Consider the following 23180-nt stretch of genomic DNA (forward strand, 5'->3'; position numbering starts at 1 on the left):
AAGGAAGTTGGACCCAAGGACGATAAGTGCCTATTTTATCAGCTATGCAGAAAAATCTAAGGGTTACAGATTTTATTGTCCCTCCCATTCAAGTAAAATAGTTGAATATAGAAATGCAAGATTTTTAGCTCTTAAATTTGTTGAGAATGATAATGTTTGTCAAACCTCTCCATGTACAAGAGTGATTGTTCAATACAATTTCCATATAGATAGGGTCAATGTAGAACAATCTATTACTAATGTTCCACATCATGAAGATAATATTCAAGTAGATCATATGGTGGAGGATCAAACTCTTCATAATGAAAATATTGTTCAAGAACATATTGCTCAAGAGCAACTTCAAGAAAAGGGAGAACCTATTATGCCACCACCTTTACAAGAGGTTGATGATGCAACATTAAGAAGATCAACAAGAATTAGAAAACCTGCAATTTCTAGTGACTATGTAGTGTATCTTGCTGAGTCTGACTATGATGTTTGTGATGACAATGACCCAACGACATTTTCACAAGCAATGGAAAGTCGTAATTCTAATTTCTGGCTAGATGCCATGAAGGATGAAATGAATTCTATGGCGGATAACCAAGTTTGGGATCTTGTAGAATTGCCTGATGGAGAAAATGCCATTGGCTGTAAATGGGTCTTTAAGACCAAGAAGGATTCATTAGGCAATATTGAGCGCTACAAGGCTCGACTTGTTGCCAAAGAATTTACTCAAAAGGAAGGAGTTGACTACAGGAAAACTTTTTCTCTTGTTTCAAAGAAAGACTCTTTTCGCATCATTATGGCATTGGTAGCACACTTTGACATGGAATTTCATCAAATAGATGTGAAAACAGCTTTCCTTAATGGAGATTTGGAAGAAGAGGTCTATGTGAGACAACCCGAAGGGTTTATCTCAAGTGCTGGTAAGGAGTTAGTTTGCAAGCTTAAGAGAGCAATGCATGGTCTTAAGCAGGCTTCCCGATAGTGGTATTTGAAGTTTCACAATGTGGTTTCTTCATTTGGGTTCATTGAGAATATTTTTGCTCAATGTATATATCACAAGGTTAGTGGGAGTAAGATCATATTTCTCATCTTATATGTAGATGATATTTGCTTGCAACAAATGATTTAGGGTTGTTACATGAAGTGAAACAATTTTTCTCTAGACATTTTGATATGAAAGATATGGATGATGCATCTTATGTCATTGGCATAAAGATTCATAGAGATAAACATAAAGAAATTTTAGGTTTATCTCAAGAAGCCTATATTAATAAAGTTCTTGAAAGGTTTAAAATGCAAAATTGTTCACCAAGTGTTGCACCTATTATGAAAGGTTACAAATTCTGCTTAGATCAATGTCCCAAAATGAACTTGAAAAGAAACAGATACAAAATATTCCTTATGCTTCAGCCGTTGGAAGCCTAATGTATGCTCAAGTCTGTACAAGACCTGACATTACTTTTGCTGTTAGCATGTTAGGAAGATATCAAAGTAATCCAGGAATTATCCATTGGAGAGCTACAAAGAAGGTCTTAAGGTACCTTCAAGGGACCAAGGATTTCATGCTTACATTATAGACGAACCGACAATTTGAAAATTGTTGGATACTCAGATTCAGACTTGGCGGGATGTGTTGATTCCAGGAAGTCAACGTCATGATACATCTTTATACTTGCTGATGGAGCAGTATCTTGAAAGAGTGCAAAACAATCACTTGTAGCCACTTTTACCATGGAAGCCGAGTTTATTGCTTGTTTTGAGGCTACATCACAAGGTGTTTGGTTAAAAATTTAATCTCTGGTTTTAAGATTATGGATTGTATCTCTAGACCATTGAAAATATATTGTGACAATTCAGCTCTGTATGTATGGCTAAGAATAATAGAAGTAGTAGTCGAAGTAAGCACATCGATATTAAGTACTTAGCCATTAAAGACCGAGTTAGGTCTAATGAGGTACAGATAGAGCATATTAGTACTAAACAGATGATAGCTGATCCTTTGACAAAAGACATGCCACCAGGATTGTTTAGGGATCATGTTATTAATTAGTATGGGTTTATGTTCTGTAACGTCACTTATATGACTTATATATGTTATATCATATGACATATTTGGATATAAAACTCTTATTATTGTTTGTTTTCCATTTGGTTAGTATATATACGCATACATGATTGAGAATGATAAATAAAATTCAGTGAAGGACCTAGAATAAGCATTGGGCTTATTACTACAGAAATACCACATGAAGAGTTTATTCAATTAGGAGATGTTGCATTATAATACATAGAATGTAATACTCGATTAATGAAATTGTGATTCCATCTAAATTTATGATTCAAGAATTAAAAATTTTCAAATTAAATCAAAGAATTTATTGGCACTAACCGGAGGTACGTTACTGATTTTATAGAATATCTAACATCAAGTTGAGTTTTCAATCTTGATTTAACTAGTATCCAAATTGAACTTATACTTTAATTGGAGAAAGAAGTATGTTGACATAAAATCAAGTTCTCCAAAATTAATTAGATGTAAATAAATATTCCGTCTTCAAAACAAAATCTTGATTTAAACAACACTGAAATTGCACTAATACTTGAGTTAGTAAAAGAAGTATATATGTCGCAAGATAAACTCAAGGTATCCAAAATTAATTGGATGTAAAATATTCCTTCTTTTAAAAAGAAAAAAAAATCGCGCGTTGGTAGAACACATAAACCATGTCGACACACAAAGCTGACCATTTTGGGAGCTCTATTAGCTTCAACCTTAATTCCAAGTAAGCCGCAAGCCTTTCGGTAAGAGATTTTGAAAAGGTATTTGGTTTTTTAAGTAAGATTTTTGAAAACATAAATACATACTTTTTAAGGTATTTGTGCTAGTAATTTTTAAAAAATAGAGATATTTTTAAAAATATTTAAAGTGGGATGGCTAAAATTATTTTGTATTTATTAAATTTAAAAAATCTAATATAATTTTATATATTAATAAATTTTTAAATTTAACTTGCTCTTATATATATATATATATATATATATATATATATATATATATAGTATTTTTAAACTTTAGAAATTATTTTATCAAATTTAATTGTTATTTTGTGTATTTATTAAAAATTATTTTTAATTTATTTTATTAAATATAAATGCGACCATTTTTAAAAACATATTTTTTAAAATCTAACTTAAATAAACTTCTTTTAAAAAATAAAAATTTTGTCAAACTTGGTTTAGGTCACAAGTCACAACATAGCCGTATTTGGAACACTCATCTTCTATAAAAGAACAACATACAATGCCATGATTAAAAGTGAAATTTTAGTATGAAAAATAAAGAAATTTATTTTTTTCAGTAAATAAAAGCTCACCTAAAAAAATTTATCACATGTTCTTATGAATTTAGAGAAGATAAATACTAGAGGACATTAAAATTTATTTTTTTTTATCATCAATATTTAAAAATATAAGTTATAATATAGTATATTGTTTAATTATTAAATTAAAAGAAATGAGTTAATGACTAAAGGTGAAGGTTAAATCCCATAAATTTTGATAATTTTGTGACATTATTCTTTGGATAGAATCTCGGCTCCTTATCCAAATTTACTTTTCAAAAAAGAATTTTCGACATACTTAATTTTCCAAGAATATTATTTTCTAAATAATCAAAGGTCAATTTTATGGTGGCTGTAACTTTGGTGTCGAAATTGCTGAAGTTATCCTTTATAGTAAGTTTTAAATATTAAAAAATTATTTACTTTTATATTTTTTAATTTAAATATTAAATTTTATCTCATTTTAATAAGTTAGGCAAATATATATAGGCACCATAACATAACATGCACCATAATCAAAAGTGTCGCCCCACAAGGAAACGTTGTCAGTTCCACTGTTTCGGGATGGCTAATGGCAGGATGCTATATATGGTAATGCAATAATTGGAACTGACTTTATGAATAACTGGTAGACAAGATCAAAGCCTAACTGTTTACTTCATTAAATTTAGGGCAAAAATGGTCAGCTATGTCTCATTCTTGCAAAGGAAAAAAAAGGGAAATAATTACTATAGTTTATAAGCACATCCAGTGTTGAGTTTTACTTGTGAAATGAAATATGTATCCCAGCCAAAAACATTGTATTAATCCATGCATGCATCCTTCATGTATCTGAATAAAATTAAACAAAATCAACAGCATAAAGGCGTATATCAAAAACAAAAACAGCCAAGGTGGTTGTTGATCATATAAATATAGTTCTTGTTCTCTGAGTAGAGATTATATATTGATGCTATTTATTTCAAAAAGCAACTCCGAGCAGACAGAGCAGCAGAATCAGAAATTAACGCACATTGTCTGCGAATACAAAAAAGGTTGAGGTGAGATATGTATGCATAATATAGTGAAAGCATAATATTAGAAAATGGACAAGAAGTAAAAACAAGTTATAGTCAATTAAACCTTCTTTCCTTTGTAATTAATAAGCATTATGCTACAGCAAACATTGAAAATGGACAAGGAAGGAAAATTGAAGTAACTGCTTAAACCTTAACAATGCGGCAATAAATGAAACCAATCAATCAAAGCTAGAACGAAAAAAAAAAACCATTCAAGTCCACACATCACAATTTGATATACGGAATAAATCAATATTCATATAAAGTGGTTCATAATCATAATACAAGACCGTACCAAGTTAGGGCTGAAGCATATCGATGTTACAAGACAGATTTAACGAAAAATGATGTTGATGTTCTCATCATTGATGTATTGATATCCCAAACACATGCTTTTAGAGGCAAATCATATTACCCCTCTAAAATACCTTTCAAAAATAAACATATATATATTAAAAAATATAATAAAATCAATTGTGATAATAGGTATTTAAAATTGTATAAATAAACAAGATTATTCTTAAATAAATAAAGAGAAAGTTTAGGGACCAACAATTTTTATGTTTAGTGGCTAGCACTTAACCATCAAAAGAAAAGTAAGTGATCTCCTACTATTAGATGTAATCTCACATCATTAAAAACACTATTATTGATCAATTGATGGTTACAAAACACAAAAATTATTAACTCCTAGCACTCTTCTAAATTTCATCTTAATATTAAACACAGACAATTATTTTGAAATATTAATATATTTTGTTTTAGTTTTTGAATTTAAAACAAAAAGTGAGTCATTGATGAATCAAATTAAATATGAAAAAGGTTATTTGTATACTCACTTGACATATTAACCAGCGTTGCTGCGGCAAATTCGTCCTGTTTACCAAAAGATAAAAAGTAAATAAAATAAAAATCACTCTTTCTGTTGCTGATGCATATATAAGGTATCTATTTTCTAAACCCAAAATATAACATATTATTTCTAAAAAAATATCAAAAACCTTAAATTGACCATAAATAAGGTAAACATAAATGATAAATCATTGCATCAATTAATTACTATTCAGGAAATCCAACAATAAATTATTTATAATTAAGGGGAAGAAGAGCATAGCATAATTAGATCTGATCTATTCGACAACCAGGGTAAAAATTTAAGCTTTCACTTCTCACAAATCGTCAGCAATCACTTCATCTGGCAGTTTGCAAATAATCAAAAGAAAAAAAAGGACGAAAATTTCGAAATAAGATGCCAAAGTAGATGAGAAGTTTTACCTGGAGACCTGATGAGAGTCAATGGGGAAGCTTGTTATTGAGTTTAAGAATGGAAGAATATTGGTAGCCAAGGTATATCGGATTGATATATAATCCCCCACACATGACCTAACTAATTATTAATTTATTATTAAGAGATGGTCGTTTTTTATTATTTATTGTAATGGCTTAAAAAGATGCAAATATCTGGGTCCTTAATTTATTACAGCATAAAAAGGATCGACCCGGTCTTAGCCAACTAACAACACATTCAGCTTACTCTTAAGGGATAAATTTCATAAGCACACCAACCGCATCAGCAGGAATAAAATATGATTTAATTCAAGAATCCACCTTTTGAATTTTCTTATCCCTTCCTTTCTTTTCTTGGTGATATAATAAATCTCCCAATTACATCTGCGTTTTATTACATACTCCCCGCAGTCGTATACAATCATTTTCGTATGAATCAGAAAATTGAGTGAGCATATTGATTGAATAGTCAACTCTCCCTCAGCTAGAATAAAAAATAAATAAAATGTTCTGATGATTTGTGGCCACTACCAGCAATCACCACCACAAATTAAACCTTTGAGCTTATATATTAAGAAAACTTTTGGAAAAAAATATAAGACTTAAGCTTTTAGTTAATTTTGTATACATTTATTATAATAAAAAAATGTATTAATGATAATATTAAAATTAACATGTGTTATTATTATTATTATAGAAAAATAGACAAAAAATACACACGAAATATCACTAAACAATATCACGCGCATGAATAATTTAAAAATCCAAATATGCACACGAAATGGAATTTATCTTTCATGCGAGCAAGGAGAATTATTAATGAAACAGGAAAATGAGATCCAAGGGCACATTATATAGAACAATTACTGACCTGTGGTTTGGATGGATCTTCATTTCCTAGCTTCTCAAAAACGAAAGCGAGGTCTCCGGTTGGTGCATGGCGAAATGGCCAGATATCAACATTTTCCTCCTCTTTCAAACCGGCTTGTCGGACAAAGTCACTCCAATGGTGGTCAGCCTCTTTCTTATGGGTTATGACGTATTTACCGTCGTTCAGCACAGCAAAGGATGAAACAAAATGTATAGAGGGATCGCAGGTGTCAAAAACTCTTGCTCGGATCCCATTTTTGAGGATTTTGGTTTCTTTCTTCTTCAAGTAAGCCAAGATTTTCTCTTTGGCACCGTCTGTAGGTATAAAGATGGCATCGCGGTGTGCTGTCTCGCGGTTCACATCCGTCTTTCTCAGCGTCTTTCGAATAGGATCTTCGAGTTGGGGACCTAAGGCTGTCAAACAGTAAGCCTCCATGATTTTTCGTGGTTTTAAGGACGCAAGGGCCTTGCTAGCATCCCGTTCGTTGTACCCAACCATGGGTACGTAGCGGACTCTTCACAAGTGTCAAAAGAACCAATGCAAGGACTTCTATAGGGTGTTATGGGATTGCCGGTGTGATATTCTGTGGGACCGCCTTGTGTTATTCAAAAAATCAAAAACAAAAGAGCAAAGTATGTTTTTGAACTATTTGGGGCTGAGTCCAAAATTGTCCCTAATATTTTAATCGCTTTGTTTAAGTTTTTAATATTTTAAAATTAACTCAACGTTATTTTGCTATTAGAAATCTATTAATAAAATTGACGACGGACAAAATTGAGACGATTTTAAAACGTTAAGAATTTAAATAGCACAAAAACATTGATAATAAAAAATTGATACATAAAAATAAATTTTAATTTTATCTTTTAATAATATCATTTTTTTACTATACATAATATTCAATTATTTTTTAATCACATCTAAGTAAATTATATTTAATCATATTACTTTTATTTTAAATAAATTAATTTTTTTATAATTTTACTCTTAAAGATTTTTAGTTATCATAAAATATTTGTAGAATAACTAGTATATAAACTAGGAGAAAAGAAAAAAATAATATATATACAATAAAATATAAATTATACCTTTTGTCTCTAATATATTATACTTCTTTAAAATTATAAAAAAATAAATTTATTATGTGATTAAGTGTAATTTATTTAGATGTAATTAAAAAATAATTGAATATTATGTACAATAAAAAATTAATATTATTGAAAGATAAAATTAAATTAAAATTTTTTTTATGTATCACTTTTTGTTCCTAATATTTTCGCCCTATTTAAGTCTCTAACGTTTTAAAATTGTCTTAATTTTGTCCCGCCGTCAATTCTGTTAACGGATCCCTAACGACAGGACAACATTGAATCAATTTTAAAATGTTAGGGACTTAAATAGGACGATTGAAATGTTAGGGACAACTTTAAAATTTATCCCAAACGTTGGAGAACAAAAATAATGCCAGGCGAAAACCTTCTCTTCAACCACTTTTGTGTCATCTTTTCAAGAAAAAGAAAATCTAATAATAAATACGGTGGTTCAAATATTCGAACAAAATACTGCAACAAGTTTTTATCACCCGGCTTGACCCATGTTGGAAATCCATCTTTGTAACTTGGCTCTTGATGAGATTCATCATTTTTGCACATTAGAGATAAAAATTGAAAAGTATAAGTAGATAATAAGAATACTAAACAACGTCAATAAATATGTTGAATGTTTAATTTAATAGGTATGTAGATAATTATATTCATTATTTTTAATTAGATAGTTATTTCTTTTCATTCGATTTACTTATAGACCGTTAATAATGACTGAAAGTTTGATTCAATAGGTGTGTATATGGTTATCAAAGTTTAGGAAGTAACCTGGGAGTAGAGTATTTTTTTAAGTTGAGTCAATTTTACAGTTCATTGTTCACATTGTTTACAAAAATTATTGTTTACCTAACAAAATTGGATAAAAATTAAAATAGAAAAAGATGAATTAAGATTAAAAATAAAAAATAAAAGAGTTGAAATAAAATTGAATATAAACAGGATTATTTTATTTTTTATTTAATTAATTTTTTAATACAATAAAAAATAGATTCTTCAATTTAATTTGTGCAAATTATAATTTAAGAATTAAATTAAAAGATATCACTTAATTTTTTATCCAATTTTTCAATGTAAGAGAGGAATTCGTTTAACTTCATTTGTTTGCATTATAAATTTATCTCGAAACCATAAAAAAAGATGTTTACACCTCTAATAATTTTTATGATGATTACAATAATTTAGGAGATATTTATAATTTTTTATTAGGTTAAAATAAAAAAATCTAAATCCACAAATATATAATTTAATTTAATAACTAAATAAACAAATCAAATTAAATTGAATATTCTAAAAATATAAATTAATAATTTTTAAATAATACTTAAATTCTTTATATTACTTAATATTTGAAGCACCTATCAACTAAGATTACTTTAAAAAATAATTATGATTTAAGCCCCACTTTTTAATCGATAATCGCAAATATTCACATGAATTATAATAATTTTTTTGGCCAAACTTTTCTCCCCTCCACTCTCAAGAATACTATGAAGCTTCCTGGCAAGAGTCTCGACGTGTATCTGCGTGGATGGAATTGCTAAGAGAATACAAAACAAACCCAAAGGCACCTAAGTAAATACCGAATGGAATAATCAGTGTAAAATCAGTTTATAATTTTGACAAAATATTGATTAATTTTGTGTACAACAACAACCATGGAAGAAAAATTTACCCACCATTTATTTAAGAATGGTATGATCCTAGCATTGCCCCTCTTGCATTAGCAACAAAAATTCCTTTGTATCCCCTAGGATTATATATGTAAGTGAACAAGGAAAACAGCAATAAACCGCAATCAAACACTTTTCTTGAGGTCGGATACATAATTGTTTGATATGCCCAACAATCAATTTAATCTGAAAAATTAAGATCTATATAAAAATATATATATTTTGGTGGGTCCCAACCTCAAGTGAGACCCACAACTTGTCGAGAAAGAAATAAAGAAAGAAAGAAAGTGGCTATCGCCGCCACGAGGAAAAGAGAGAGAGATTCAAGGCTTCATTCATTTTTTGAATGAAAGAAAAGAAGCAGTAGGGTTTAGCGAAAGGAGCATTGTCAACTTTGATTATATTGACTTAATAAATTTATTTTATTTTTTATGAAAATTTAATATGTTATTTTTAGTGAAGAGATGAATATTAAAATATAACTTGTTAGTTATATTGTCTTTGTTTTTATCTGATTTGAGATATCTATTTTTGTAAAAAATTTATGCTGATAGTGAAAGACTTTTTTAGACTAAGTTTCGTAAATTTTTTTGTCTCTTTTTTAAAAGTTTTTTCATGTTAAAATTCTGATATCTGATTATTTAATTTCTACTATTATATTTACTATTTAAAATATTTTTGGTATTATTTATTTAATCACACAGATAGTGAAAAGATTATTTTTAATATTTCTACTGTTAAACAAGTTCTTGTTTACCTTTTTGTTGAATTTCCCCAACAATATAGAGTAAGTCTTAATAGTTAATTCGTTTTTTTCTGTACATGACTACTTGTCAATTCATTCTCAACAGAATAAGACCTATGTTATTATATTTTATTAAGATCATGTAGCAGCAGTAAAATTCGGACTAGGAGTGTAGGAGATAGATAGAACAGCGCCCACAGTCCTCACAAGTTTTCTGGTTTTGTTAATAATTTTAGTTAATAGAAATTTATTTAGGTGGTTCATATTTTTAAAATTTTGTCTTATATTTAAACTAGTATTAATTAATAACTTTTTATATTAAAAGTATTGCTCTTTAATATGTTCTAATTAAAATTTTACGCATTCGGCAACCAAAAAAACATATAGGCATTTAATAAACTCTAGTTAAACTCATGTGGTCATGTATTCTCTTGGTAACATAAATATATTTCATCTTCGTAATATTAATCGCTAATTCCGTACTAATTATACTTTCAGCCAATTAACGACCGTTTCTTGTCATCGGCTAATTGGCGAATTTTATTAAGTCATTTTTCGATTATAAAACGGGGCCCAGCCGTTATGTCAAAAAAATTTTATAGTAAAATCTCCATACGCTTAACTCTAATTATTATGAAAAGGGGCCTAGCCGTTATGTTATTTTTATAGTAAAATCGGCACACGCTTAACTCTAATTTTATTTAGATTTTCTTTTTGTTCTTAGAAAAAATATATTTTCACTTTATTCTCTAGATGTATCTGGATGTTTCTCTTGGAGCGTGAGGACCTGAGGCCCTTTCCCTCACAAAATCACCGCTCATGAATCATGATGTGGCAGTCAAGTGGTATCTAACCAAAAAGACGTTAACCCCTTCCTCACGGCAGAACCCTAGTAGACTAGTTATGACCTCCAATTGTGCAACTCAAAAATAATTCACACACACATACACAGGGCCAGAGCCGTGTGTAAGGTTAGGGAGTTAGGTTTGGACTTTGGAGTTACAAATTGGTCTCCACCTTTTTTTGTTGATTGTTTTGGGCTATTAAATAACATAAACTCCAACCACCAGCCAGGGAGGCAGGAGTTTTGGATTGGGCTCCGATATTCCGTTTCTCTGGTCTGACAATTTTAGGTGATGCTGATTCTCCGAATATTTCAGTCCAGATAAGAAATTCAGAATATAATACAAGTTTTCCACTTTGTATGGACAGGGCCAATAATTTCGGGTCCCCATGACAAAAAAAAGGCTTGCCCAATGCCCTTTACCAAAATTTCTTCATATTTATCATAACAATCCGAAGAAAATTGGGTCATAATAAAGGCCGATTTTTTGGTGCAGGCTATTTTTGTGTCGAATTAGTCTAACTTTTTCTTAAGTTAAGTTTTTAATATTTAAAATTATTTATTTTTATATTATTTAAATTAAATATTGACTTTAACTAATTTAAGTATCAAAGTTTAGGTAGCATGATATTAAGATAAATTTTAAGACATTTAACATATTTGTATAGTATTTAAGAGTGTTTGAAAATGTTCCGGATGATTTCAGAATACTCTAAAATATCCTTAAAAGACTCTAGAAGGTAATAAACTATTTTAGAAGAATATGAATATATGTAGAAATATGAAGAGTAGTGTATAATAATCTAAAAATATTTAAAAAAATATGATAGGTTAGATATTTATAATGAAATTTTTAGACACTCGATTTGGACCGTTGATTAGATTTAATCACACGTCTATTAAGGAGATGGATATCTATAAATAGGAATTGATAGTTAGAATTTGAATGAGTCATTTGTAACAAATACTTAAATAATAAAATATTTTTTTTACAAAAATTTCTTTTCTCAAGTGCTTTTCTCGTGTTCTTAACTTGAGAAATTGAGTAAGTACAAGTGCTGACATAATAATGTTGGAATATATCCATATCCAAAACCGTGACAATAATCATCACCTATAATGAAAGAAAAAATTGTCATTGCATTATTGCTTGCTTTTGCCCGGTAGCGTGTTGATACTTAAAAAGACTTGTAGAATGTTTGGAATGGCAAATAATTAAAGTCGATGAATTGGAGAACAAAATTATTCCAAGTTTATAGCATTATTTCCAGAATATCTGAGTCAGATAGCAAAACCAATACCAATAGCAGAAATTACGTTTAAAAGAAATAATAGGAGTTCTTCATACACCCAAAAATGATACTTCTTAAACTTTGCAACTAGTATGAAAATTTTAGGCCTTGATTATTCTAGAAAAAATTACCATTTTTACACAGATTTTTACTACAAGCTACTTAAACTCAATAAGCTTAACCAGGCAAGCACAATTTGTAACTTTTCACACGTTTAGTTATCGGATGGAAAACTCAAGCCATCTGAAACACAAGGAACCAGTTATTGTTGCTGTTGCTGGATCAAAACCTCTCATGAGTATGAACATGCATTCTCTTTAAGTATGAAAAGTTTGCTGCTTTCAGAATCAAGAACAACCGAGCAAGAAATCTGTTGTCTATGCCTAGATTTCACCAACTTCCCAACAACATTCCCTTTTGATTTAACCTCAAAGACAAACCGCATTGGTATTTTTCGGTTGCCGGCTGAATCAGATAAGCTTGCCCCAGCTCCATATAGAGGAACCTTGTCTCCTTTCATGTTCATATACACCGTTCGTCGACTCTTTCGCTGCTGATAGTATTTCTTCAACTGCAGCAAGATACAAGTGAATATGGAATTAAACATCTAAGAATGTCTTAAACAAATACACCTAAATGTCTTAATTTTTTTCTAAAATTTGCTGTAACTACACAAATTGAGAAGATTTTATGGCAAAAATTTTGAATAAGACAACGTCATTAATATAGCAAAATTTCTACGATAACGATAACAATAACGACAATAACAACGATATATATAAGAAGATGATGACGATGCTATAACAATAATGATCATGATGATGAAGATGATGAAGGAGAAGGAGGAAAAAGAAAGAAGAGAAAAAAATTCAACGAAAAAAGGAGGAGGAGGAGGAGGTGGTGGTGTTGGTGACGAAGATAAGGAAAGAGAAAAATAACAAAAAAAAAAAAAGAGAAGACGAAGTGTCAGGAGAAAAAAAAAGAGAAGAAGAAAAAACAGACAGAATATGTGAATATAAATGATTTGTATAAACTTATATATTTAAATGATTCATATATAGAGAACAATTGTTATGATAATTTTTACTATTTTGAGAAATTATTTCCTATTATATATTATGTCTGAAAACTGTAACTATTAATAAAAATATTTGATAAAAAACTAACTAAAAATCATTAAAATTTATTTTATTATTTTTTAATTTTTTAATTTTTTCTCTCTAATATTACCGAACTATTAATTGGTACAAACATTATTATATTCCACCTAGCGGCAGTGAAATTTTGATTAGGAAATTTACTTAATATACTAAAATTGGGTTTTCTCCCGGCTACTAAAGATGACGTGTCGATCTCTCATGCCTCCGTTTTCCCTCCAAAACGAATAAAAAATTTTTTCTATTCTAAATTATTTTATTGTAATTATATTATAATTAATACTAAATGAATAATATATAATTATACTAATTTAGCAACATATCTTCATTATAATTATATCAAATCAATATTTAATGCACTATTAAACTACTTATTAATTATCAATTAAAAATACTTTTAATAATTTTAATGATAATAATAATATCAATAATAGTAATAATAATAATAAAAAATCTTTGTTATCCGATTCACGTATATCAAATAATTTTTCTAAATTATTTTATAAAAAATATCTTTAATATAATTATATTATAATTAATATTTAATGAATAATATATAATTATACTAATTTAGAAACACATCTTCATTATAATTGTATTAAATCAAAATTTAATGCATTATTAAAAAAATATCTTAATAATAGGTAATTTACATTTTTATTTTTATTTTACTAAAGTCTATATATAGTGTTTTCCTGTGGTACATGAATCTAAATTTGAGAGTCAATTCATAATTTTATATTTAGTGTTTTTTTTTTACTACTTCATAGAATAAGAATGTATTCTTCATTTTTTATTGAAGTTGATCCTTTTAAGGTACAATTTATAATTTTTTATAATATTTTTCATATACTCATTCTATTATATTATTCTTTTGATAATTTTTTATTTGTTGTTACTTTAAGTTATTCTTATCGTCTAATGTTCCAGTTCGATTGTCTTTTAATTTGCCACAATCATTTACAATGCATCACATCCATGAAATACATCATCGAGTTGTCTTCACTGATTCGGGTTCCAACTACATGGATGTAAGCGTTCAAAGAAGAGGCAATAGTCTCTACTTTATCGAAGGATGGTTGGATCTACTCACCTATTATGACCAACCCAATGGAATGTGGTTAAAGTTAGATTTCTTAGGAGGAGCTCAATTTTTGATTGAAGAATTGCATCCACGGAACTTTATAGGGCAAGTTTAAGTTCCATCCCCTCCATGCTTTTTACGTTTGTCCGAAAATTTTCGAAGTGGAGCACATAATGAAATTAAATTCCCTCAGTTTCAGTTCAGTTTTGCTAAATTCGTGACAAATTCAGATATGCAATTTCAATGATTGGTAATATATTTAAATTTTCTTAGTTTAAGTTGTTCATTATTAGAATAATTTTTTAACATATTTTGATTTTTTTCAGAAATTACCAGCTTTCTTTTGCTTGCATGCATGCAATGCCATTGAGAGGAATAAGAGTTAGTTTGGTTTCTCGGTGTGGCAATTTTATACCTTGCCGCATTGCACGGATAGCGGATGATGAAGCTTATCTAACAAGAGAATGGTCTGATTTTGCACGAATTCTAAATATTGAAACTTACGATGTTATTTCAGTTGGTTGTTGTTACAAGAATGATTCTATACTATAGGTGACTAAAGACTAGAATAGGTTCAATATTGTTTATGTAATTTGGTTTTACTATTAGTATTTGATTAAATTATAATTATAGAATTTTAAATTATTGCCTCAATTTATATATTACGATTATTTTTTGTGGATGTGCTATTTTTAAATAATTTAATAAAATGAAGTAGTGTCAGATATTATTAAGTTTATTTTCATCCTTTATTTCTTTATTTGTATTTTCATTATATTTGACAAAAAATGAATCTACACATATATTAAATCGTTGACCTAAAGACAATTTTTTGCCAATAGAAACATATTTTATTTATAATTGAAATAAAATTTATTTGCCAATAATCGGTGGATAAAATTGAAATTACACCGTGTCATATAATTATAATTGATTAATTGGTATAAAATAAAATTATACCCGTGCCATGAGTAATAATATAAATAATTATATCTTAACAAAATATACTTTGAAATAATTTATAAACAATTATCTTAACAAAAATAATTATTTAATAATTGATTTAAAAAACAATGCAAAAAATAATTATTAATAATAGTATTATTAACTGGGTAAATAATATAATTTTAAATTATTACTTGAAATATAAATAATATATGGAAATTTATTGAGTAAATCAATGATTTTGCACCTTAATAATTTGACAATTATTACTCAATTAACCAGTTAATTGAATTAGTAATAACAATTTCCAATTTCAAGTTTTGTATATTAAGTAGTTTTTAAAAATTGGGTAACAACGATTTACACGGGAAAATCATTGATAAATTCAATTAACCATATAGAAGATAATATACTAACAGTTTTAGTATATTATTTATGGCAAGCGAAATTATTTCCTTATATTTTCTATTAAAATTGAAATTAGTAATAGTTTAAAAAAATATTTATTAATAAAATTACTAATAGTTACATTTTTATACACAGAATATATGTTTTCTATATATTATTTAAAAAATATAATGAAACATGAATAATGAATGAGTATGTTATTTCTTCGACTAGATAATTAATGTAAAATCGAGTACCATTTTTTATTCGATTGAGGTCATATTCTATTTGGTGAAAGTTTCAATCACCTTAATTAAATCCTGTCTTTGTGCCTTAACTTATACAAGTAGTAACATGTTACATATTATTTGGTATATCTAAGTAGTTATTTCCCATAGCGAAAATGTAAAAAATCATATTAAGGTTTATTGCCAAATAATTAGTGGATGAATAATAGTAGATTATATTATTTTGGAAAAGTATTTTCATTATAATTATATTAAATTAATATTTAATTATGATAAAATATGTTAATTATAATTATATCATAGAATTATAATAATTACGATATTTATGTTATATATTTTAATCATTTATGTACGTAAATAATTAGAAATCAATCAAATCAAATTATCACGGTAAATAATATGTTGTATATTGTTACGGAAAATAATCCGTAGATAAAATTGAAATTACACCCGTGTCATATAATTATAATTGATTAACTGGAATAAAATGAAATTATACCCGTGTCATGAGTAATAATCTAAATAATTATATCTTAACAAAATATAATTTGAAATAATTTATAAACAATTATCTTAACAAAAATAATTATTTAATAATTGATTTAAAAATCAATGCAAAAAATAATTTTTAATAATAGTATTATTAACTGGGTAAATAATATAATTTCAAATTATTACTTGAAATATAAATAATATATGAAAATCAATTGAGTAAATCAATGATTTTGCTCCTTAATAATTTGACAATTATTACTCAATTAACCAGTTAATTGAATTAGTAATAACAATTTCCAATTTCAAATTTTGTATATTAAGTAATTATTAAAAATTGGGTAATAACGATTTACACGAAAAAATCATTGATAAATTCAAATAACCATAAAGAAGATAATATACTAACAGTTTTAGTATATTATTTATGGCAAGGAAAATTATTTCCTCAAATTAAATTTTATATAATTATAGTAAGTCTCTATAATTAAAACAATACAAAATTGCTTCATATATAGCAATAATATTATGCATATTTATATATCTCTTCTTTTATCTCTTTTTTCAAAATATTGGCATATAATTAATGTAGAAAATATATAATATTAAACTGTTTTGTTATGCATATATATGAATTTATATAATAACCCGTATAATTTATACGTATGGCATAATACATATGTCAAAAAAAGATTCCATAATTTTTGAAAACCACTGTTTTGTTATATGAAATTGAAATTGAAATTAAATAATTTTTATTTATATAATTTTTTTCTATTAGTATCAAGTATCTCCATTAAAAATTCATATCGTTTGTAATGTGTGTGTATATATATATATATATATATAAGTCGTAATAGTCAATTGTTTCAATTATTTTTCATTTACAAAATTCGTATCTTATTCGTATTTTTTTCTCTTTATTATTTTCCATACCTAATGACTACAAGTTATGATTCTATCAACAGTATTACCTGTAGTAGATTATGTAATGAAAATGTTTGGAAAATAAAGGCAAGGATTATAAGCTTATGGAAAGTTCCATCCAAATTTGACAAGAGTAAGACAGCTTATCTAAAAATGGTTCTCATGGATGATAAGGTAAGTTGATTATTCTACATGATTTCTTCGAGTGATGCTAGGTCCAGTTTATATATATTCACTGTTCACATTTTAACTTTATTTTGTGAGTAAACTCTTGGAGGAATCAACCACAGTGCGATTTAATAGAGTTGTAAGTGCTAATAGTCTTCGTTTTTAATTTGTTTTACAGTGTGATAAAATCCATTGTTCAGTGAAGAATTATTTGGCAAAGATGTTTGAGAATGAATTGATCGAGGGAAAAGTTTATGTCTTCTCAAATTTTCTGATTGAGGAATCAAGCGGAATTTATCTTCCGACTACACGTGTGTAGAATAACCTTTAAAAAGGAGTCACGTATAGTAAATACGATCGATGATCGTAACATTCCTGACAATCATTTCAATTTTCTCGATCATGCTGATATTGAGACAAACAAATGAAAAAGCTAACTTATTTGGTGCGTAGTTAATTTGTATTATTATTATTATTATTATTATTATTATTATTATTATTATTATTATTATTATGTTGTTTCATTTATTTGTCTTTAATTTCATGCTTTTAATTCGTCTTTTTTTTAAATTAGATGTTATTGGATTCTTAACCGAAAAAGGAGAACTTATAAAATCATATTGAGTATTACTAGATTATTCATGGTCATATTGAGTATATATGCCTGATTTATTGAAAAAAGTAGATTAAATAACTATTTTATAGTTAATACAATTAACACTATATTAAGAAAAGAAAAACAACGCATATAAGTTATTCTTTTATTAATTAAATTATTATAATTAAAATGAAATTTAACATAACAACTTAAAATTATAATTTCAATCTTATCACGTGCATGACACGGAATCACGGATGATTAAACTTGTTTAGGAGGTAAAACAGGCTGAACAGCAGCCACGGTCCTCAATTTTTTCGCTTCTGTTAATAATAATAAGATTTTAGTTAATATAGAAAATTTAGGTGGTCATATTTTTTAATATTTTTTTATATTTAAATAAATATTAATTAATCATTTTTTATATTAAAAATATTAATCTTTATTATTATTCAAATGTTAACTTTTATGGATTAAATCTTAATTTGTTTTAACATTTTAAACCTCATTTTTCAATCTAAAATAATTTCATAGGGATTGAATATTATTTTATGGTTAACATGTTACTATATTATATTGAAGAGTTAATAACTTTTGATTTTAGTATACAAGTAAAATTGACTCATCAGTCATCAACGATTATCATATATAAAAACTTTTTCTTTGATTATAGACTCTAAAGTATTAATTATTGATGGATGAAATTTACGATTTTGTACAAAAAAAAAAAAAAAAGAATAAGTGTTAACAAAAAATTTTAATTATATCTTTTTAATATTTGAAATAAGGAAAACTTTGGAAGCATACTATATTTACTAATTTATTTTAAAAGCATACATAAAAAATATTAAAAAAATACTTTTTGTTATGAATGACATTAAAATATAAAATTATATTTTTATTATAAATTTCTATTTTGATATAATATTTGTTAAAAAAATTTATTAAAAATAATAAAAGAAACTAACGTCACTAAATATATAATATAATATTTAATTATATAAATTTTTAGATTTTGAGCCATTTAAAATATTTGGACCACTGACTACTAGAGAAAAAAGTTGAATAGAAGCAATTGTCTAGGTCAATGTACGTATCTCAAATGGACAAAAATACCAAATCTTTTCATGCCATTACAAAATCTATGAAGAAAAGCAAGATTATGGAGGAGGCATGTATTAGTGGAAAATGCTATAAAGGTGTCAGAAGGGTGAAGGGAGAAGAAAGTATTAGTAATATGGAACCTGTATGGACTGAAAGAATTGGACTTTCAAAAACCAATTACAATTTCAGGTGGGGATTCGTGGATAAGGTATTGGAGAGCATGGGCTTGAGAGGAAAATGGAGACAATGGATAAACTCTAACCACCAGCCAAGAAGGTAGGAATCTGTGGGAGAGATAATTGGGCTTGCGATTCCTTTCTCTGATCTGACCATTTTGCTGATTCCCCAAATTTTCCAGCCCAGATAAGAAATTCCAAATACAATACAAGCTTTCCCCCTTGTTTGGGCAGCACCACAAATTAGGGGTCCCATTACCAAAAACTATTAAAGGAAAGAAAATTAGGCTTGGTCAATGCCCTTTATTCAAATTTATTGATATTTATCATAACAATCTGAAGAATATATATTGGGTTATGTTTAACTTGCAAGGAAATGGAAAACTGTCACGTTACATTATTGGTTACTTTTGCACGGTAAAACAGAATTATTCTAGGTTCATAAGCATTATTTTCAGAAAATCTTAGCCAGATGGCAAAACCAGCCAATACCAACAGCAGAAATTACATTAAAAAAGAAATAAAATAGGAGTTCTTCATTCCCCCAAAAATTATACTTCTTAAACTTTGTAAGTAGTTTGAAAATTTTAGCCCTTGATTATTCTAGAAAAACCACCATTTTTTCACATATTTCTATTACATGCTACTTGAACTCAATAAGCTTAACCAAGCACAATTTGTATCTTTCACACCTATACCTATCTGATGGGAAAACCCAAGCCCGCTGAATGGAATGAAATGAAATGGACTATGATGAAACACAAGAAACCAGTTATTGCTGCTGCTGCTGGATCAAAACCTCTCATGAGTATGAACATGCATTCTCTTTAAGTATGAAAGGTTTGTTGCTTTCAGAATCAAGAACAACCGAGCAAGAAATCTGTTGTCTATGTTTAGATTTCACCAACTTCCCAACAACATTCCCTTTTGATTTAACCTCAAAGACAAGCCGCATTGGTATTTTTCGGTCAACGGCTGAATCGGATAAGCTTGCTCCAGCTCCATATAGAGGAACCTTGTCTCCTTTCATATTCATATACACAGTCCGCCGACTCTTTCGCTGCTGATAGTATTTCTTCAACTGCAGCAAGATACAGGCGAATATGGAATTAAACATCTAAAAATGTTGGTCAACGATAACATAACATATCCTTCTATGTCAAAGATTAGTGTTAAAAGGGTTCTTACCTCTCCAGTTGCAACTGAAATCTCAGAATACATGAGGTTTGCTGACTTGGAACTAACATGAATGCCGAAAATCGTTGCAGGGTTATGCACTGTCATTTTGAATGAACAATTTACTGTTAGCATCTTGGTCAGGACTCCTGTGAGGTCTGCTCCTCCTCCAATGTTGAAGTTATGTACTATCAAACTCTGGCAGAATATGAAAAGAAAAAGAGATGAGTATTGAAAGCATGGTAGTAGACACCTATTCTTGTAACAAAAAGGGACTTTCAAACTTCACATGGCACAGGATTACAATAACCAACATGCAAGAAAATCCTTATTGCCATCATCATCAGTGAGTGAAACAATCTTTGTCCTGTCTAATCAAAATGTGCAGAGTGCATAAACACAGAGGACATAAACCCAATCTAAAAAGTTTATACACCGTCCTATAATTTATTTTTATTTTAATTTTGATAATGGTTGCCTAACATGACCTTAACTATATATCATGCTCCTCAGCTCAAATCACAGCACACAAGAACAGCTAAATCTATGTGGACTTACAATCTCAAATACATTACAATTATTTACTGCTAACCATATAAAAAACTAAATAAAAACTACTATTATATACCATCAAAGAATTCACCATTTCATTTATTTCAGAGTCAAGATTCAATTTGCTACTTCAAAAAGAAATGCAATAAGTCCTTCGGAGATTCTTTACATGTTATAAAATGACCATCAATTTGAACACAACCAAATCCATGGAACTAAATCAATGTTTATTTTAAACACTGAAAGACCAAATTGAGGTTACAATCTTTATATTAAACTCTGACAAACCGAAATCATGTCCAAAATCTAGAAAAAGTACTAATATGAATATTCACTCATTATTAAATAAAAAAATGACACAAGTGGCAATTTCTTAAATTAAAAAAATCGATGTGTCCCAACACAACAATAATTTAATGTACCTTAACAATGATCTTTGGTTTATAAGGTCTGCTAGCACCCCAAAGGATCAAACAGAAAACACTGAAGATCACAACAAATCCAACCACAGCAAAGAACACCTGAGTCCTCCTAGCAAGCCCTTCATTCCCGCTGTGGAAATCACCATAATACCCTTCTTCTTCAATCACCTTGCCCTCAGGCCACCCTTTATTATAGCCACTTCCACGCTTCCTGTTCCATCGCCTCCCCCAAGAAGAGTTGTAAGAGCCAGAAACCCTGCTTGCAGAGGATTCCCTGGAATGGTGGCCATAGGAGTGGTGTGAAGGTGAATCAGTGGGACTGTTATATGCTGGCGTTGTGGCATGGTTGGTTGAAGATTTGTCACCATCGTCGTGTGAGTCCCTTGAAGGACTCTGAACGTAGTAAACGGCGCGTTTTGGTGATCTTGGCGTTGATGGGTCGTAGCTTGTTACATCGGAATCGGTGTTGGCGTGCATATTGTTGCTGTTGGAGCGAATCATGTTGAAACTGGAATTCAGCAGAAGAAGAAGAACCAGATGAGTAAATTCAGAAAGATGAAAACTTTAATGGTGCCCAGATGAGAAAGATCGGAGCTTTAATTTTGGGATGCAGAATTTTGAGAAATTGTGAGAGTGGAGAGGGGAGTGAGGAGGGTATTGAGATGAGTGAGAGAGTGAAAAACGGAAAAAGACGGTTTTTTAGGTGTGAGCGTGGAAATAAGTGTGAAGAGTGAAGTGAGAGTGAGTGATAACGATGGTGAGAAGAAAAGTAATGAGAAGTGAGAAGGACAGAGTCACAGAGAGTTAGATATTTAGTTGGTGATTTACAGTTTAGGGAGAGTGTAATCTACCACTCTACCTTCCAAAGTTCTAACACAGGTTTCAGAATTCACTATTCAGATACACAAAATGTTACTTTTCTTTTTCTTTTCTTTTTTTTTCCCTTCGTCTGGCAGAAATACAAAAAGAACATACACAAAAATTTGTTTATTGGTAGAAATATTTTATTAATACTAAAAATTAATTATCATATATTTTTTAAGAGTTTAATTTGATGCATGTAAGTAATTTGTTTTTTTATATAGTTCTGCAATTATATTTTTTTTTTGGATGATCATTTATGCGATAATTTTTTTTTCTGATATGACATTATGTAATTGGATGCATGTGTAAAATTAATTTATTATATCAAAATTAAATTTATATTTTAAATGAAGAGTTAATATTTAAAAATAATGTAATTAAATATGACATAATAGAATAATTAATGTTTTTTGCAAACACTAAATATATATTTTTTTATACCATTAGGAATGAATGATTGTTTTTTGTATTCATGTAATATAATTGATTAGGAAGTATATTTTTGTGTTCATATTTGATTTGCAATTATAAGAATAAAAGTAAAAGTTTCCTGTTTTGGAAGACAAAATTATTTATATTTTTAATATTTTTTAAGAAAATTCTTTTATATTTTTAATATTTAAAAAAAAAAACAAAAAATATTTGTTCATTAAAATTTTTTTACCTATAGAATCCGTA

General features: G+C 28.2%; 2 protein-coding genes across 5 annotated transcripts; both read right to left on the bottom strand.

The window, feature by feature from the left end:
- Positions 1–4202: 4202 nt before the first annotated feature.
- LOC107642128 (uncharacterized) lies at positions 4203–7046 on the bottom strand. 3 transcript variants are annotated; one of them, XR_002347437.2, is made up of 3 exons: positions 5666–5757; positions 5230–5266; positions 4203–4349 (listed from the first exon to the last, which is right to left on the bottom strand). XR_002347437.2 is itself a non-coding variant. In XM_021102958.2 (3 exons), the coding sequence occupies exons 1-3, from the start codon at positions 7044–7046 to the stop codon at positions 4336–4338; spliced, it is 549 nt and encodes a 182-aa protein (XP_020958617.2). In that variant the 3' UTR covers positions 4203–4335. The 3 variants fall into 3 exon arrangements, 1 of the variants encoding a protein (XP_020958617.2); XM_021102958.2 differs by lacking the exon at positions 5666–5757 and adding an exon at positions 6549–7046; XR_015883736.1 differs by lacking the exon at positions 4203–4349 and adding an exon at positions 4357–4818.
- Positions 7047–12139: 5093 nt separating this feature from the next.
- Positions 12140–22434, bottom strand: LOC107644383 (uncharacterized). Of its 2 annotated transcripts, none has more exons than XM_088489108.1 (3): positions 21639–22434; positions 20677–20862; positions 12140–12773 (listed from the first exon to the last, which is right to left on the bottom strand). In XM_088489108.1, the coding sequence occupies exons 1-3, from the start codon at positions 22137–22139 to the stop codon at positions 12495–12497; spliced, it is 966 nt and encodes a 321-aa protein (XP_088345234.1). In that variant the 5' UTR covers positions 22140–22434; the 3' UTR covers positions 12140–12494. The 2 variants fall into 2 exon arrangements, with proteins under 2 accessions (XP_088345234.1, XP_016203706.1); XM_016348220.3 differs by lacking the exon at positions 12140–12773 and adding an exon at positions 19889–20569 and having other exon boundaries at positions 21639–22419.
- Positions 22435–23180: the final 746 nt, after the last annotated feature.

This window comes from Arachis ipaensis, chromosome B5 (assembly GCF_059453495.1).
Source record: "Arachis ipaensis isolate K30076 ecotype BB chromosome B5, ASM5945349v1, whole genome shotgun sequence".
Classification (NCBI taxonomy): Eukaryota; Viridiplantae; Streptophyta; class Magnoliopsida; order Fabales; family Fabaceae; genus Arachis; species Arachis ipaensis.